The following is a 20,005-nucleotide window of genomic DNA, read 5'->3' as shown; positions in this document are numbered from 1 at the left end:
TAAGATTACCGCTAAAGTTTGTACGTTAAAAGTATTCAGAAATTAACCGAAACTATTTAATTATGGGGTCACTGACCCTTCTTTCTATATTAGCGAAACATTTAACATTTAGACCCATTTCGATTTACCGAATTCTCTTCTTTCTGTTCACATTCTAGCCTTCAGCATCACTGACCAGTCCTAGAAGGACGAAAACAGCTGATATGGTGTCCCTAACATCACTGACCAGTTCTAGAAGGACGAAACAGCTGTAGGATACTGTTTGATGTACACCACTTTGGTACATGTTCTATCAATTACTGAATTCATATTTAAAGCCACCATTCTCTTGTGTGTCTTTCAGTACAATGATACCTTCCCAACATCTCGGGATAGGTAAACTCTATCAGGAATGTTACTCTTATTGTTACTGCCTCAATTTGGATTGATTTGGCACATCAACGTTGCCTTCCTTCACACTCCAGGGATTACGTTCTATTTCGTTCTCTGCACACCTGGATAAGTCATTGCAAAATGGAAGGGCATAGCTTGTCATTTGCTTAGTGTCAGGGGAAAAAACTGAACAATCTTACAATCCCTAGGCGGATGCATTTTTATGAAGATCATCGAAGCTCAAAGCCGGTTAACTTAACGGCAAGGCGAACTGAAATTCATTTGATATGCCTGAAAGAATAAAACCAGCCTTTTTAGTTTCTTCTATTGTGACATGACATACTTCAGGGGATGAATTGTGCAAAGTGATGTAACGTAGTTCAATTGGTAACGTTCACCTATCAATGAACTGACACCCTGTTATCTGAATGGTTTATTGGAATTTTCTTTTAGACATTTAATATTTTATGAATATTATTCTATATCAGATACAAAAACAATAGCACAATGCACCATGATGGATTACAAAATGGTTGCAATTCTAGATAGTGTGTAAATAGTGTTTTCATGTGACGCACCTTGGTGTCCGCAACGTTTGTTAAACTTTCAGTTTATCTTTCTCAGTGTGTTCAAACACTGACGTTGGAGGCTAATCCATCCCGTGCCGTGACCTGTATTTAGGCTTGTATATTTGACCACCAATCTATAGACAACAAGTACCTTTTTGTGTCGAAAATCCTTTAAGTATATTTGCTTTTCAATTTAGAAATCGGTAGAACCATTTCATATTCCTCAACCATTGCGTCACATTAAAGGCCATCGTAAAACATTTGATAAAGTTAACAACATATTTGTATTTCAAATCAAATCAAATTAAATCTAATAAATTGTAAATTTCAAAATCAAATCACATCAACGAGAAACTGGTCTTCTCAGGAACGGCGATTCCTGAACATCAAATAAACTCAAGTTTTCATACATTACATGTTTACACAGAAAGTTCAATACATCTGAAGTTACCGTTTTATCCACGTGATGATAAAGATTGTAGGTCCTCATGTTCCACAAGCTCTATATATGTCAGTAAAACCTTAAAAATTCCACAAGTCACAAACACCAGTGACTGTACCTGTATATACCAAAGTATGTAATGAGTACAGTGGAATCTCACTTAAAGACCACCTCAAAATTACGACCATCCAACTGTTTTCTGTCCCGTGATTTTTCTATATGTCATTGTATTGGTCGCTTCAGTAATACGACCTCCCCGCTATTACGTATTACGACCCCTAGTGACAGTCACGTTAACGTTGAATGACCCCATGATTGCGACCAGTCACCTTTAGGTCAAACCTACCTGGCGTTCAGCCAGCCGTGAACAGCTTTCCGCTGGTATGTAATGAGTGCATGCATTTCATTTGTCTATACTGATTGAAAAATATTTAACTATGCTTAAACAAAAAGATAGAATAACAATATGTTAATTCAGAACTAGTAATACCTTTCTTCCGGTAGAGACAGGGCGATGGACCGGAACGTCTCGTGAAAATAGGATTTGTCCGCTATGTTTTACTGGGGTTGGATGCGAGTATCATTATTATTTTTATCTTCAAATATATATGTAAATCAAATTCGCAGAAAGTATATACCTAGTTATTATACATGTAACCCATCTATTCATAAAATGAAAGGATTATTATCATTATGCAATATTAGAGTATTATCAAATCTATCTATGTTCATCCAATTACTAGAAAGACATCTAAAAAATAATATGTGAATTCCAAACATCGAATTGTAAAATATATATAATGTATAGTGTAAAAATATTGAAATGATATGTTTTAAAACATACATGTTATAAAAGTACTATTGTATGGTTAAATATACCATCCTGTATTGAGCGAACGTTTTATGCAGTGTATACATCAAACATTGTCTCAATGTATATGTTTCACTATTCTGTACAGAATATTATACATTGTATTATGCTGTTGTAATTTTTTTGACCTCTTGTCGCACATAATAGTGTGCCTGAGTGCTAATAAAGATCTCTCTCTCTCTCTCTCTCTCTCTCTCTCTACAGTATATTGATGATATAATCACGACGAAGATACAAAGTTATCATTGTACAATATACATGTACGTCTTTTAGCTCCATGAAAATTTATTCGAGAAACCATGATTATGCATAGTTATTATATACATATTTTAATTATGTTTTTGTAATGTGATTGTTTCAATCAAAAGAAGACGGACACTGTCCGTGTCAGCAAAGTTGTAAAATTATATATATCCTATAAATCAACATTTGTACTATGTAGATATATCAAGTTTTAAAAGCTCATTATAAAAAAAATATATATTGTCTTGTGTTAGCCTGAACCGTCATTATCAGCAATATGAAACAAATTGTTGTGCGACGTGAATCAAACTTATCAAAGTCAACTTTTAAATTCCAATTAAAATGTATTACATGGCATACATGTATTAGTAAGATTTAAAAACTCTTTACATATATGTACAACGTATTATCCTGTTCTGACACGAATCTTCATTAATAAACAATTTTTGCGATGAACATGAAATGAAGCACACCCAATTAATACTCATAAATATGCTAATATTTCCATAAACATTAATTTCAAAGTATTTTACTTAGAAATATCAACCTAATACGACAAAGGCTACCACAAAACTAGTCTTAGCATTATGTGTGTGATGTAGATATTAACGCTATTCATGAACTCTCAGATTACCTGTATATATATATATATATATATGTGTGTGTGTGTGTACCTATGGACTATAGCTATTAAGATACCTTGTCATTATGAAAGTTTGAGCCGAGTGACGTGTATTTACTATAGGGATTTTGGCTTACACTCCTCACCATTATTGACAACTGTTGCTTGGTCGTTTGACAAACAGTCAAAATGGCGGCCCAGTCTGTATGGCTCGTGATCGCAACTCTCTTCCAGCTTATTTCACGTAAGTTTGAGTATATTTCTACAAGTTCTTCTCACTGAAGATTCTATAACAATTTTAGGCTCGAATCATTTAAATAATGGATTGACTTTAAACTATAGTTTATTAACTTTACATATAATTGTAAAACAAGTAAGTGTAACTCTTCTGTCTATGAATCTAAATCAATTCATTTACGTATTAGAAATTAACGTTTCGTATGATTTGTAGTATGAAAGTATTTTCTTATGAAGTCTAGGTGATTGAAATTGTGAAGAAATAATTCATTTTTTGGTCAATGAGTTTGTTCCTACGTCATCGAAAACTCATGTTTGTGACACTATCAAAGTTCATTCATCTATGTCAGTTTTCCCTTTAATAAATTTCTTCAGAAAAAAATAGTACGGCTATGATGAATTGATCTAAATATAAACTATTGGAAATGAAAATTATTTACCGACTTCATTTCGTACTTACTAATGGTTAATGATACAATGATAACTTCACCGGAGAAAATTGACCATTTATATATTTATTAAATATTTATTTTTGGCGATCTATAGAGTGAGTTTCGCTGAATTGATGTATTAAAATGTTCTCATTGTCACACCACAGTGTCAGTGCAAATACAGTGTAACTACAATTGTACGTTGCAATGAATATAATACTTAAGTTGGTCAATCATCTAATTAATAAGTATTCATTTTTATAAAACAATAATTATCTATTAATGGAATAAAACAAAGGATCTACCGCAGCTTTATTAGAAATCTGCTGTATTAAGATGTCATGTAATTATATATATCCTTCCGCGTTTGAAAACAATACCATTCAATGTTGTAATATACCAAAGAACAATGGATACTTCGTTTGGGTAAATAATGACCTGTTGTGCCCCAAGGTATGTTATCCTAAAAATCATCTACAATATAACATGGCTTTCAATGGAGAATCGGACGGATGTCTTTCATATCTATCTTCTGTGTTACAGAGATCCAACTTATCACCTGCCCCTATTCATAGACTTGCTATTTTCCTTTTCTCTTCGTTAATGAACTTTTTTACTGACGTCCTTTGTCATTCGTATTTTTACTTTAACAGTGTAAGTTTAAATCAAGTTCTATTCCATGGAAAGTAAATACTTGTATGTTATATATATACGACGGTTATCAAAGGGTAGGCCACACAGGTCATTATATACATGGGGTTTAAAACACAATCTATCATCAACTGGGTGAAGGTTTGATTTCTCTCTGAACGCTTAAGTAAACGGCTCGACATCGTACAATGTGATTTCATTCAAACTGTACAATTATTGAAAACTCAACCACGGACCAGTAATTCAAATCTGGAACGGCGATAAGAGATATGTAGCGGAAAAGCATGTACATTGAACACCACTGCAAAGGCATAAGCGGGCTGAAGTTAGCAGCGGATTCGTTATTCCTTACTGGAGATTCAAATAACGAATCCGCTGCCAGCGAATCCCAACATAAAAATGTCAATATTAAGAAATATTAATTAAATATAAAGAACTGAATCTCCAATCGGGATAACGGGATTTTAGAAATTGAAACAAATATTTACTTTACAGGACTACATCAAATGTGTTGTTTAGGGGGTCTAGAGCAATTTGATACTACATTAATCACAATTTTACTTATGATATATCTGAAATTATCAACTTGATAAAATGGCAGAACATGCTTAAACTGTTGGGCAACCCATTTAAATTTGTATTTGTGCTGTCCTCTTATCAAGCGTAACGGCATCAGGATACTATATTCAAGGTGTTGCCCCCCCCCCCCCCCCCCCCGCGCTTTTTGACGCATGCATTTGTTTTCTTATCTTTTAAAAAAAGAATCAATTAGAAAATGGAATGCATGTATATCTCACTCATGTGCCAGGTTATTCCGATATTCTGTCATACTCGTGAAATATAATGGCATATTCAATAGAAAGTCATTCAATATTACATATGTACACATATCATCGATGTTCACCAATGGCAAAAAAATCCCCGATAAACACTAGGCGTTTGACATTTGTGCACTATGTATTATCCGGTTTCGATAATAGCCAGGTTTTAGAAGTGACCAACACAGTACATTTCCATAATAATATATGTGTAGTATATAATTCTATAAAACAAACCAACTAGTATATATCTGAACAGACGGGTGATTTTTAAGTCTTAATCACATAACAATTAGTGAAATTAGAATTCCAGGTCAGCCATTATAACCCTTTGGCCACAAACCTTTAACATATGTGATATATACCTGCATTGTATGTGTACCATATAAGCTGTGTTAATACCAACATCATGATCTAGACGAGTCCACTTTTAATCCTCTATATATAGCTCTATAGGTAGCTCGTGCTACTTCCTGATTTCTTCGTTATAGCGTGGTTAGATTTGTAACCGTTATTGATTTTCGTTTTAGCAGTTTAATATTCAATTAACGTCAATAAACTATTTAAATGGGTTCTGGTTCTTTTGATATAAAAGAACAATGCCGAGTGTTTAGATGAGATATAACAAAAGCTGCCAATAAAATGAATACATTAGTTTTTCGATAAAAAATTCCACGGACTAGAGGATGTTATTAAAATGATCAATAACTGTGTATTATAATTTAGTTCTAGATGATTAATTATCAATATATTGTTCAAAATAGTTAAACATTCAGGATTATTAATTCTTATTACCTAGTTTTGGACATTTGCAACTTTTTAAAATTACTATCTAACCTAAGTTTTGCGGCGTGTTAAGATATTTAGTGCTACACTAAAGACAATCAATATGTACTTTTACTTAGTTTATATTTATACTACATCATATATCCCAATTGTTTCATCGCGATACCATTTGTTGGCGTTATGAACCTTTTTGTACATTTGTCTTTTTTCATTTACAGTTTAACTTAAAAGTAAGGTCATTTCGTTTGTTGGGTCTGTTTTTACTATTCGATAACAATGCGTGCTGTTCTCGTTTGTGTAATGATATGGACATAACTGACCAATGTACGGTGATTCTTTCCGGGAAATAAGTTCTTTTAAGCTGTCTGTTGTGAGTCTAATGTTCGTAAGAATAATTCTATCCAACGAATTGTTCATCATAAACAATATCACAGAATATGCTTATGGAAGAAAATATGCTAAAATTTGAGTTTACGTTTCTTGTGTTTAACGGGTTTGTAAATGTGGACTGTTTATCATGTCATCTCATCTTTTCTATTTTCAGTTTCCAAGTCAAGTCTGTGTTACTATGGTTACTCCTACTACTATTCCTACTACAGTAATTACTATTACCGGTCGTACTACTGTGATGGAGGCTGTTGTGGATACTACTACAGTCGATACTGCTGTGACAGGTAATATTTATCAACGAATGTCTGTTGATATGCTTTGTCATTTTGAAAATGTGGCTTAACCCGGGTTTTATCTAAATGTGCATGGCATGGGTCGTCTACTTTCCCGGAACAAATGTTGACTATTCAATTAAAATAAAACATGTCATGCATATTACGGTAAATAAACATATATAATTTAGCGTGTATTTCACGTCAAATTCAGGTCAATCTTTCCAGGCCAAATTGACCTGAAAAGAGCAGAAATTGACTTGAAATTGACCTGAATTGACATGAATATTTCTCCATATAAAATTGACATCATTTTCAGGTCATTTTAAGGTCAATTTCAGGTCAATATTTTTTCAGGTCAAATTTACCTGAAGACATTTTGACTGTTTTTAGCTCACCTGTCCGAAGGGCAAGTGAGCTTACGCCGTGGTGCGGCGTCCGTCCGTCCGTCCGTCCGTCCGTCCGGCGTCAACTTTTTCATTTAAACAACTTCTTCTCAATAACCAAGAGGCCCAGGGACCTGATATTAGGCCTGTATCATGCTGGGGTGAAGGGCTACACAGTTTGTTCAAATAAATGACCTTGACCTTCATTCAAGGTCACATGGGTCAAATAGGCTATAATATTCAAACGACTTCTTCTCAATAACCAAAAGGCCCAGGGACTTGATATTGGGCCTGTAGCATGCTGGGGTGAAGGGCTACCGAGTTTGTTCAAATAAATGACCTTGACCTTCATTCAAGGTCACATGGGTCAAATAGGCTTTAATCTTCAAACGACTTCTTCTCAATAACCAAAAGGCCCATGGACTTGATATTGGGCCTGTAGCATGCTAGGATAAAGAGCTACCAAGTTTGTTCAAATGAATGACCTTGACCTTCATTCAAGGTCACATGGGTCAAATAGGCTATAATCTTCAAATAACTTCTTCTCAATAACCAAGAGGCCCAGGGACTTTATATTGGGCCTGTAGCATGCTCGGGTGAAGAGCTACCAAGTTTGTTCAAATAAAAGACCTTGACTTTCATTCAAGGTCACATGGGTCAAATAGGCTATAATCTTCAAACGACTTCTTCTCAATAACCAAGAGGCCCAGGGACGTGATATTGGGCCTGTAGCATGCTGGGGTGAAGGGCTACCAAGTTTCTTCAAATAAATGACCTTGACCTTCATTCAAGGTCACATGGGTCAAATAGGATATAATCTTCAAACGACTTCTCCTCAATAACCAAGAGGCCCATGGACTTGATATTGGACCTGTAGCATGCTGGGGTGAAGGGCTACCAAGTTTGTTCAATTAAATGACCCTGACCTTCATTCAAGGTCACATGGGTCAAATAGGCTATAATCTTCAAATAACTTCTTCTCAATAACCAAGAGGCCCAGGGACTTTATATTGGGCCTGTAGCATGCCCGGGTGAAGAGCTACCAAGTTTGTTCAAATAAAAGACCTTGACCTTCATTCAAGGTCACATGGGTCAAATAGGCTATAATCTTCAAACGACTTCTTCTCAATAACCAAGAGGCACAGGGACTTGATATTGGGCCTGTAGCATGCTGGGGTGAAGGGCTACCAAGTTGTTCAAATAAATGACCTTGACCTTCATTCAAGGTCACATGGTTCAAATAGGCTATAATCTTCAAACGACTTCTTCTCAATAACCAAGAGGCCCAGGGACTTGATATTGGGCCTGTAGCATGCTCGGGGTGAAGAGCTACCGAGTTTGTTCAAATAAATGACCTTGATCTTCATTCAAGGTCACATGGGTCAATAGGCTTTAATCTTCAAACGACTCTTCTCAATAACCAAAAGGCCCATGGACTTGATATTGGGCCTGTAGCATGCTAGGGTGAAGGGCTACCAAGTTTGTTCAAATAAATGACCTTGACCTTCATTCAAGGTCACATGGGTCAAATAGGCTTTTATCTTCAAACAACTTCTCAAACACCAAGAGGCTCAGGGACTTGATATTGGGCCTGTAGCATGCTAAGAGCCAAGAGTCACCAAGACCCAATCTTAGGCCAATAGTATGCTGGAATGAAGGATTAGAAAATATATTGACATGAATAAATCTAGCTTACTCTGATATTTGAATAAAGTAGTTATCAGCATAGTATCTATAAAAATGACCTCAATCAACTGCAAATTTGCTGTAGAGCCAGGTGAGCACTTTAAAATCTAATACATTATCGATATAACTTAATTGCAAATATAATTTAATAAAGTGATATGAGATATATGGATATATATCTAGACATTGTAGAACAAAAGAACGTTCCCAAAGAAGCAGAAATGTCGATATCACCTTTTAGTATTTCATTCACTGCTAAAATAATGTATAATGTAACAGTTTGTGTGGTCGATATACCTTTATAACATTATTAATATGTGCAAATAATTGAAAACATAAAACACTTCAAATAATTTTGTATGCTGGGATGTACTTACTTGTTATTGGTCATTCTTTCTATCCAGTGCGAATGTTGGGACTATCGCTGGAGCTGTTATTGGAGGTATCATCGTCGTTGCCGTCGTAGCCGTCATTGTTATCATCTGTTGTAAACAAAAGATGACAACGAGACGAACTGGTGTCGTCATACCTCAGAATAGAACAACCATCAGTAAGTCGAAATTGAGATAGCAGGACCAATTTAGAAAGAGAGGGATTGGGGGACTAAGGGAGGGATATGTGGATAAAGAAACATTCTCAACATCCAGAGTCATATAAGAAGTGATGTCCTGAGGGACACCAACAAAAACAATTACAAAAGAGGCAGAGGAGAAAAAAAGGGAAATACCTTTAGCTTCCGTTGGGTTGATTTTGCTATTTTTATTATCAAGGCGGATTTGGGAAACACATTGCATAAAACATGTAACTTTGATTTTATTTTGAATCTATTGTTATTTGTAAAGAGATCAGAAAGGTTCATGATGACACAATACTATTTGAGAAGCTTGACTGGATATCCGTAATGATAAACAAGATTTTGTAAGAATCTTTAGATGTTACGCTTGAATAGAAACCCGTTTGCCACTTGCAATCATATTGTTGCTTCAAGTTTTAATATTATTGACTTGACTCAACATTGCAAAAAAAGATATAACATTTTTTGCTTCCGGGTCAAAATTAAGATTCAAACGGTCGTATGTATTTGACTCTGACTTTTTGATAAAACGAAGGCAACATACCAGTAACGTGAAACAGACTACATATTTATGTATATTATGCTTATGGTTTCCTAACAATATATTATCTAATTTCTATTTCAGCTACAGTTTCACAGCCGCCACCACCACCACAACCGCAGCCGTACATGCAGCCCTACGGACAGCCTCCGCCTTACCAACAACCTGGAATGGGATATCCTCCACCCCAACAGTACCCTCCCCCACCACAGCCTATGGGCCAAAATCCAGCTTACCCCCCTCCTCCACCCGCGTATTAGAGAAACCTATCTGATGTAGATCACAGAACCACGTGATCGTCTGCACAGAGTGATCTTCTACAAATGTTGATATCAATGTCTCTCTGTGGTAGACATGGAACTTGAATTTTTCCCTCCCAAACACGTTGATTGAATTCGATGGAATTGTACAATACTGTACTGTGCTTATTTTAGCGCATAACCAAATTTCACCATTAGCGTAGTGATGAGATGAATTAGCGCAACCGAAATACCATAGAGAACAATATAAAGAAATTATACAATCACCGCTACAGTTTGTACATTTACAGTTTATATGCTTTCCAAGTTGTTGTCGTTGTTGAATGGACTGTGGGATGTTTACATTCCATAAAATTCCTCCGTTCTGACATTTGCTGTTTAGAAAAAGTGCTATAATTAGATGTGATTATTGTCTTTCACTATTGCATAATATAATGTTTTGTTATTTGTGTCTGAACAAAGAGGAAGACTGCCTTCACAAGTTGACAAACGACTTATGAAATTAAAAATTTCTTGTTTAAAAAATAGTGTTTTTTCTAAGGTGATCATTTTTAATAATGTGCTGTCGAAATTACTGTACGTTTTATTCGTTGGGGAAGTAAGAATCTTCTTTAAAACATGTTACAGCTGACCCTGGTTTCATCAACATCACTTAATGTAGTAAAGCATTGGTATTATGGGGGATCTTAGTTAACGGCCCTTCCTTAAATTATGTAATGTTATGTTAATACATGTCTTTAAAAGTATTACTGATGAAGCTGGACAATGGCCATACACAGGCACTTAGTGAAACAATGTAGTTTTCTCTAATGAAAAATACAAAGAAATCTTGTCAGTATCCTAGCGTTAATTTTTCATAGGGAGAATAAATTTCCACCTAATGAATAACTTAGAGTCATAATGAAATTAAACTTTGACAATTTGTCACTTGAATTATAAATTTAATATAGGTACAAAAAAACTGGGGTATTTCCCACTAATTAAGCATTTGAATTGTAACTATATTTGCTCTGAAGACGTTAATGAAAAAGAGTATGTAAAAAACTTGGTGTACCATGCATATTTATTTACATGTTGTATCTTCAATTAATTCAGTATAACTGAATAGTCATATTATGTTCATGCATTGCCCGATTGTAACCAATAGATAAGGGAATGTAATGAAAATATCTACTGATTTTAATGTCGTTTATAACGGTATGTATAAACAAAACAGTTTATTATGGACAGATAATAATCAAAATGTTTTGATTTTTGACAAATATGATATCTTTTAGTATCAATTTATATCAGATATTTTATCTATTGCTTATCTTATCAAACACATTGTTACAGCCATTTTGGTGACTTATTATGTCGATAATTTTTCGTTCTGATAAACAGAAATATAACCATCATATACTATGGTTCCTTAAATCTATAATCGATTATTTCGTGTTACTTGGTTTCATTTATTCTCAACAAACAATCAATCAACAAAAATGCTCTTACACATATATCATTCCGATCATTTTGGAAAAATGTCTACACTATTGTTTACATGTATGTTTGCTGAGATATAATTGTGTTATTATCTCCCTAATATCGCCGTATGCTAAATATTTATACATTTATTCAATCTTTGTCGAAATTTTGCGTTTCTAATTTTAAAGAATTCATAGCAAGTAAATAAGCATATGGTTTTCCGAGTAGCTAATTATCCCTGTGACAGCCAAACCAAAGAAAACACGCTAATATTAAAGTTTGTGATTGAAATAAATCAAAATAATGATTCAACGATTTTCTGTTTCTTCATGGAGACAAATGTGAGAATAAACATTTTTCAAAGTGTACATGGTCTTCGGCATTTCTGTTTGGTGAGGTTGGAAAGATTCTTTATAACGTTTCAGGGTAAACCAGTAAAACTGCTGGGTTTATACTCTAAATGTTATACCCTTAATATTATTCAAGTTCAAATTTAAGTTGATTCCTTTTAACCTTTGCAAATTGTTGTCCTTTACAACTTTCTTATTCCACCATTAATTAAAACCATCGGGTTATAAATAGATATCACTAAAAACGTTCCTCTAGCCCAGCCCTCATCTAATGTATTTAGGGCAGAGTCATGCAATGGGTGTTGGCATACACGAATCAGTTAACCTTGCTTGTAACAAGCATTTTCATTGGCTGTTGTCTAGCCACAACGTAAAACAATGACGTCGCCATTTGTAACCTCACTTTTGACTGACTGATACACAGTCGTAAGTATTTCAAATGAAATGAGTTATTCTATAATAAAAACTGATTACCACAGGGATTGTGTTAAGTTAATTAATTATGAGGGCTAACTTGAATAAATCACTATAACACAGAAATCGGAGTACTCTCATCATAAATCGCCCCGCGGTTTGTTTGGAGTACAATTGTTTTTTTTGTGTTATGTCTCTCAAATCGAAATAAAAGTATTTAACTGGTTTTTTCCCCAAGAAGTCTGTATGACCACAATCCACTTCAGATTATATTATATATATTCATATAATATATTTATATAAGTCTTAAGATGTGAAAATAACACTAATTACCTGCTGATACACATGTAATGACGTCACATAGGTGTTAATTGCTGTATTAAGAAAACGATTTCACTATATTTATATTTGTATCTGAACACATCTGTTAACTTGAGATTTCGCAATCAGGAAGTAAAGTTTCAGTTTACGCAATCTGCTAAAATTAACTGATCGATGCCAATGGTTACATCAAACATGAACATGCGATTTTTTATATTGCGCACAACTCAAATAGATTTCAGTTAAGTTTGCCACAAGGAAGAAGTTATATATAAGCTTTGTCGGCGGTGATTTAAAAATTATTTAAACCCAACTGCAAAGTAAACATCATTACGAGTTCCAGTATATATATCACCTTTTCTTAATTACGTTTTTTTCGTAATGGTTTATGATTTGTTAGTATGATACCTGATTGGTTAAATTAATTTTGAGGTAATAAATAATTTATCACAGTTGCAATTTTATACAATGCACCTATCCTACCATCGTCTTCCATGATAAAAAAAAATAAATAAAAAAGAGTTAATGTCTAGTTATTTTAAATCTTTTTTTTTTATATATATATTTTGCAGCTGATTTTTAATGGAAATCGTATAAGGAATTAGCTTTTAGCTTGTTTTCCAATCCTATATAGATAATTTGCATTGGGATGTGTTAAAGTACCTTAATATCAATGAAATAAAATCGTTTTAAGCTAAAAATGTGTTAAGGTTGGTGGCACGGTAACTTTCAATTCAAACTAGATATCCTTTGAAAGGAGAATTATCTATTTTTGTTTGTTTTTATTTTTTGAGACACGATAGCAAACGGATACATATTTTCCTAAGCCTAACCACACTAATCCCCGAAATGCTGTGCAATTATAATTTAAATTCAAGGTATTTTCACCTAATTTGACTAAACTGGGCTTTTCATGGCCTGAATAGTACTGCGATTAGGGGACAGTCCAGTTTATCCCATATTTGTCCAAAAATGATTAAATATTGATCAACAAGAGAGGCGCTTCCAGACTATGCTTGGTTTCGTTAAAGTGACCGAGAAATTGCGGTTATTGCATCAAATTACATGAAGGTATGTATAGGTTTCATTCAATAAGAGTTATCGATATATCAGTATGAATTTTATAATTTGATATAAGCTGTGAGTGATGCTGAACATAATGATACAACTGCGGGGGAGGTCGGGGGACAACGGTAATGGTCCCCATTGCCATCTGTACATACATTAATTGTTTCTCCAATGATACAGTCAACACAGCCAATTACACTTATGTTACAGCCAATACAGCCAATTACACTTGTGTTAAAGTCAATACAGCCAATTACACCTATGTTACAGTCAATACAGCCAATTACACTTGTGTTAAAGTCAATACAGCCAATTACACCTATGTAACAGTCAATACAACCACTTACTCCTATGTTACAGTCAGTACCGCCAATTACACTTATGTTACAGTCAGTACAGCCAATTACACTTATGTTACAGACAGTACAACCAATTACACTTATATTACAGTCAGTACAACCAATTACACCTATGTTACAGTCAGTACCGCCAATTACACTTATGTTACAGTCAGTACAGCCAATTACACTTATGTTACAGTCAGTTCAGCCAATTACACTTTTGTTACATTCATTACAGCCAATTACACCTATCTTACATTCAGTACAGCCAATTACACTTATATTACAGTCAATACAGCCAATTACACTCAGTCAATACAGCCAATTACACTTATGTTACGGTTAGTACAGCCAATTACACATACGTTAGAGTTAGTTAATATGCCATATTTGTATGCCACTATTTGTATTTCAAGGTCAAAAGAGATTGAATGTTTATGCTTTTATAAAGTTAAATCCGGTCAAACAAACGTTCGTACTACCTGCTATCGACACTTGTCACAACGGCAATCTAAAAATCTATACAACCATAAAATATTAACAAAAACCGTCTATACATTATTAGTCTTTTATTTTACCTTGATTGTCATGTTATTTACATAATCATTGAACTGGACTTTTGTCTCTGAGATTGGCCTTGACAGATATATCGGATACCTCTGAGTACGAAAGCGTGTACAAACATGATTAAAAGTACTCACAATTTAGAGAAGTGTTTTTTATATAAAAAGTCACATATATTACATATTAACAGCCGATATGATAACGAGGACCGTTTTTCTGGCCTGATTTATTATCAAGCAATCCTTACGTTACATGGTTACTTTACAGTTGTCCAGCACTTTGATCTGAAATGGCCACGTGTGTATACTCGATTACTATGGCCAATCAAGAGCAGTATAGATCCAGTATTTCATGAAATTATGTAAGATGTGTTCAAACTCGCTTTTTTTGTCGTCAGTTTTTTAACGCTGGAATCGTCCAGATGTGACATTTTAGCCGACATGCCCCATCCCAGTCGTAAGTTTAACTAGATTGTCCTTTCAAAGCAAATATAATTGTCAAGACCAGCAGACAGAGCAGATGTTAATTTGTTAAAACCATAACTGTCTCCTATTCTGAGAACATGAATTAGTATAAAGTATTTGTTTCTCTACAAGATTTTTAGTTGGTGATGAAGGCCAATACTACCACAGCGAAAACACGTTTAAAGTCAGGAAGAAAACCATTTCTCCCCTCGAGGAGGAATAACAAGTCTGGTTCACCACAGCAAGGGTCCTTTGTTAAGTCACAACAATCTACCGGACAACTTTCCTTATTTTCCCACAGTTGTTGGTATCACGTATACCACGACCACGTAAGTGCATGCGTTCACATTGCTTTTCAAAGCATTTGGTAAAGGACCAGCAAAATCCTGGAACTTCTTTCCACCATGTCCTGCATTTCTTATCCACACGTGCTTGGCCGTCACACCCACCACAGTTGAACTCCCGACCACTCTGTCGCGGTTTACCGTGCCCTTCCCAGGTATCTCGGCCGCATTTATCACAGTACAGGTTTTTGGAGGCCGACTGGTATGTGCTCGGACACCTGCTCTGGTGGCCGTTGATACAGTTATTACAGCAGCTATACCAATGAACACGACTAGTCCCTCCAGATTGAAACGAAACACAGTTCCCTTGAGATGGCTGGTCTCCTTTTTTTCGTGGTTCGCGATTGGCAGTTGTTACCCCAATCATGAACAACACAAATATACACTTGTACATGGTTAAAAACATTGTGAAATAACTCACGCAAAGTCGCGACAGCAAGGGTACTTTTGAGTTGTTATCTCTTAGTAGTAGAGAGCGGATTATCTCTCTGTACAACTAAGACAGGGTTAACGTTGATGTCATAACATTGATACCTTGCATTTAAAGGGGGATTTCATGAAGTTTTGAATATAGTCACTTAAGTTACGATTATATATATTGACAGGAACCAATTATGATTTTCTTTGCGTTATCAACCAACGGTCCATGCAGAAATATTGAATGGTAAGGCTGTATGATTAATGCTTGTTCACATCACAACAAATACGTTCACAAGACGTAAACCAAGTTGATAGTTTATATTGGGAGGAAGGAGATCAGTCAACATCAGATCTTACTTTGTCTTTATAGAAATCGTTCTCGTCACCTCCGTTTTTGGGAGGATATAAAGTTCCATTCTCGTGGTACTTGAATTGGCATGATATATTTGGCCTATTCTAGTACCATAGAAATTATAGGATTTTTTACCGAATGAAACGAAGTTATTTAAACGATCATCATTTTCACAGGAATTTAATAACAAGCCAATTCTGTTCCTGCCGTGCGGCAAATGAAACAAATTATTTATTATCTTGTCGGAAATACGAACATATTAGACAAATATGCTTCGACGTGTTTAAAACCAGATATCATTGGAAACCCTACTGTTTGGTGACAGAAACATTTCATCTGGTCAAAATAAAGATATATTTATTTGTGTAGGAAATGTAATCATCAGCTCTAAACGTTTTCGTTAAACCATTTCACTGATATAATAATCTTCGCCTGCGAATGTCATCATTGTGAATTACTCTTTACGCTCTTATTATGTCACGTGCTATTAGTTTATACCAACTAGCAGCAGTGTCACAGCATCAAAATAATTTTTAAATTTTTCAACTTAATAACTCATGTACCAGTTAAGACTCGGGTAAATGCTCGTCCCTTTCCTTCCTTTTCCACTTTTCTCTTTTTTTTTTCTTCTTTTTTCCAATCTCCATTTCAAGTAATTAGATAAGGCTGTTAGATTTCGCTGTAAATCTTATAATTTTGCTTAATGAATCTCTGTTATCCGCTATAATTTCTGCCATGGAAACGGATTTGTTGTTTCTGGATCTTATTTTATATGTTAAATTCCTTGGATAGTATATTGTACAAACTTAAGAAATAAACTATGGTTAATACTTAGTAGACACACTATTATACATGTGTAATCCAACCAATATTGCTAGTACAGCGACAAACTATAATGCTACCTTGAAGGTAGCAAATACATACGAGTTATGTCCCTTGACCTGTCTTTCATATTACTTTCCCAATAAACCGTATCGAAAGCGATTATGGATATCATATGAGTAGTCACAGAAACGAAGCCTCAATGAAAATTCACAGTCCAAATAATGCTAGTGACCACTTCAGGGATTTCCGAACTTGTTCTTTTATTAAAAGTAAGAGATCTAGTAGTTAAATGTGAAAAAGTTTGTGACTTATGTGTTACTAATTGTTTTAAAAGGTTTTATGAATTTCATAAGACATGACCATAATTGTAAGACAATATCACTGAATTGATGAGAAATAAATGGGAAAAAAATCTAATTTCTTTCTTTTAGGTTTTGAAATTGATGAAAATATGCCTGCTCACCGCAACATGCCAATTAAGACCGGTCATACAGTTTCATATTCATTCCCACACTATCAGAGAATAAATATTTCAGTAGAACATTATTCAAATAGTCATATGTCAGTGTCAGGTGAAATATAAACATCAAGGAAAGTTTAAAATGTTCCCTGTAATGTAGGGGGTTGGGGGTTGGGGGTTGGATTAGGAGATTATATATTATACTTTGATATAAACAATTTCATATATATAGAGAATACATGGTCAGTGTTTTAAAATATAAGCTGTATTTTGGCGAGGGTAAAGAAAGACAAAAGTGGCGAGCCTTGGCGAGCCACTTTTGTCTTTCTGTCCCGAGCCAAAAATACAGCTTATATTTTAAGACACTGGCCATGTATTCTATTTATCCTGCAACAGTCATAAAAATACTCATAAAAAATAATCATTTTGAAGTGAAACGGTGTCAAAAATGATAGAAATATGTTCGCCTTTTAAACGTAGTTTCACTTTGAAGTAGGTCAGTCGAACTGATTCCAAAATACAACTGTTTTCCGTCACTGCCGTATACAGCAAAAATATATACGGTGGGTGTATTCCGACAATGCGGTGGCAGTTGCAGGATAAAGTATTATATCGACTAGTGTAAGATCCTCTATACATGATTATATACCTTGTACAAGTTTGATAAACAAACATGTTCATGCTATAACTAGCAGCAGAACCAATTGGCTTTTCTGATCATGGTGGAATCAACAAGGAAATGATACAATTATGTATCGAAGGATATTGACAACGCAGGTAAATATTGTTCCTGTAGTGTTAGACGTTTGTCATTATAGGACTATTGAACAAATATCCTTGTTATTGTCTTTAAAGCACTGTTAGCTTGAAATAAAATCTGAAACATATTCTTATGTCGGTATCAAAATATGGAAAAAATCAACAACACTTCTTATCATTTATATAATGTGTATATCATGATGGAAGTGTATTAGAATATTTATTCCATTAAGTGAACGGTGCTAATAAATGACTAGGACGACCGTTACATAATTATATTCATACTAGCAGAGCTTGGCCGGACGGCTGAACAAAAAACCTATTTGAAAAGCACATATTCTGTAACAGTAGAAAATCTTTTGTGTTTACCAGTTTCACCAGAACTACAAAAAATACATGTACATAGTATGCATATTTGACAATGGGTTGGTAGTTTTGTATGTTTTATTTTATCACGGTATTCCAATATTCATTGCACAATTCTAATCACATAAGTGATTTGCTGGTAATACATATATGGCTTATATATATAAGAAAGTATTACATATGTATATTATAATGGATGAAAGCCCGCTCTCCCGAGGTCTAATGGTTGTTTTAATTTATAAATAGATACAGTATGATCTTTGTATGCTCTATGCGTAAAGTGATGCTGATGTTAACAGCATTAATTGATAAGATAAATCCTCTTGCATGGCTGTGTCATATTCTTATTGTTATGATTGACCTGATATTAATTGTGGACTTCACACATAACTATATAATATATTACTGATGTTGATATTTGAAAACAGCCGTCGTAATCTGCTAGCTTTGACTTGAGTATATCTGACACATGCGTGTATAAATATGTATTTGTATATCTTTTTATTCCAAAAAAGAGAGAAGTTTTTATTGTCTTGTAAGGTAAGTAAGACTGGACGTTTAAGATTATCTACAATAAACGAAACATTATTAAAATATCAAATATTTCGTCTTTTCTTATAAAGAAATTAATAGAAAACCGCCCATATTTGCAATCCCTTTCAAGCCGATTTCTTTATATTTGTCTCTCCTATTTAGGAGTTTCGTTACTCTGAACATATTTTAAAGTTGGAGTTGCATATCGATTTCCATTCCAGTTGATAAACGAAAATCTCTTACATATAAATTATATTATTATACAGAGTCTATAATATCATGTACTGGATATCATATTTTAAGGCATATCATATCAAGACAAATTGATTTTCAAATTTAAGAATGGAAGCGACGCCCCATCCCCCAACCCTGAAGTTTAAAAAATACCTGACATTATAAGCCAATATGTCTCAATGCCGGATATCATATTAACAAAAATACATTGAATAATGTCTTTGGTTTGTTTACTTTTATGATTTCAGATATGAGATTTCTGTGTTGTACTGACGTCATGGTCGTGGTTGTCGATAAAGCACGATATACGAATCCTTCTAGAATGTCTTATCTAATTATCTTTGTACTTTTTTTGTATCATTACTATTTTCATTATTTTAATGGTTTTGAATTAGAATGTTTTGTTGACATGTCAACAATGTCTTGTTGTTGTTTCGACTTCATAGCACACTCAATCTCGTGGGTTTATTGCCCGTTTAAGTTCATTTTCTATCGACATTAATCTGTACTGATAATGGTAAGGTCTTTTGTCATATAATAAATATAAGTAATAATCATTTAAAAAAAGATATCT

The 20,005-nt window shown here is 34.2% G+C and overlaps 1 protein-coding gene across 1 annotated transcript; it reads left to right on the top strand.

Moving 5' to 3' along the window:
• Positions 1 to 3,230: 3,230 nt before the first annotated feature.
• LOC117339413 (cysteine and tyrosine-rich protein 1-like) lies at positions 3,231 to 11,983 on the top strand. Its single transcript, XM_033900984.1, has 4 exons — positions 3,231 to 3,363; positions 6,587 to 6,716; positions 9,181 to 9,326; positions 9,976 to 11,983. The coding sequence occupies exons 1-4, from the start codon at positions 3,309 to 3,311 to the stop codon at positions 10,149 to 10,151; spliced, it is 507 nt and encodes a 168-aa protein (XP_033756875.1). The 5' UTR covers positions 3,231 to 3,308; the 3' UTR covers positions 10,152 to 11,983.
• Positions 11,984 to 20,005: the final 8,022 nt, after the last annotated feature.

This window comes from Pecten maximus, chromosome 12, assembly GCF_902652985.1.
Source record: "Pecten maximus chromosome 12, xPecMax1.1, whole genome shotgun sequence".
In the NCBI taxonomy this organism is placed as follows: domain Eukaryota; kingdom Metazoa; phylum Mollusca; class Bivalvia; order Pectinida; family Pectinidae; genus Pecten; species Pecten maximus.
The sequence above is the reverse complement of the archived record's forward strand: the minus strand, read 5'-3'. Positions and strand labels throughout refer to the sequence as shown.

Excerpts from the sequence above, each read along its gene's own strand:
- LOC117339413 (XM_033900984.1), top strand. The coding sequence starts at position 3,309 with ATGGCGGCCCAGTCTGTATGGCTCGTGATCGCAACTCTCTTCCAGCTT. Across the intron at positions 6,717-9,180 it reads AGTCGATACTGCTGTGACAG|TGCGAATGTTGGGACTATCG; the intron begins GTAATATTTATC and ends CTTTCTATCCAG. Across the intron at positions 9,327-9,975 it reads TCAGAATAGAACAACCATCA|CTACAGTTTCACAGCCGCCA; the intron begins GTAAGTCGAAAT and ends TTTCTATTTCAG.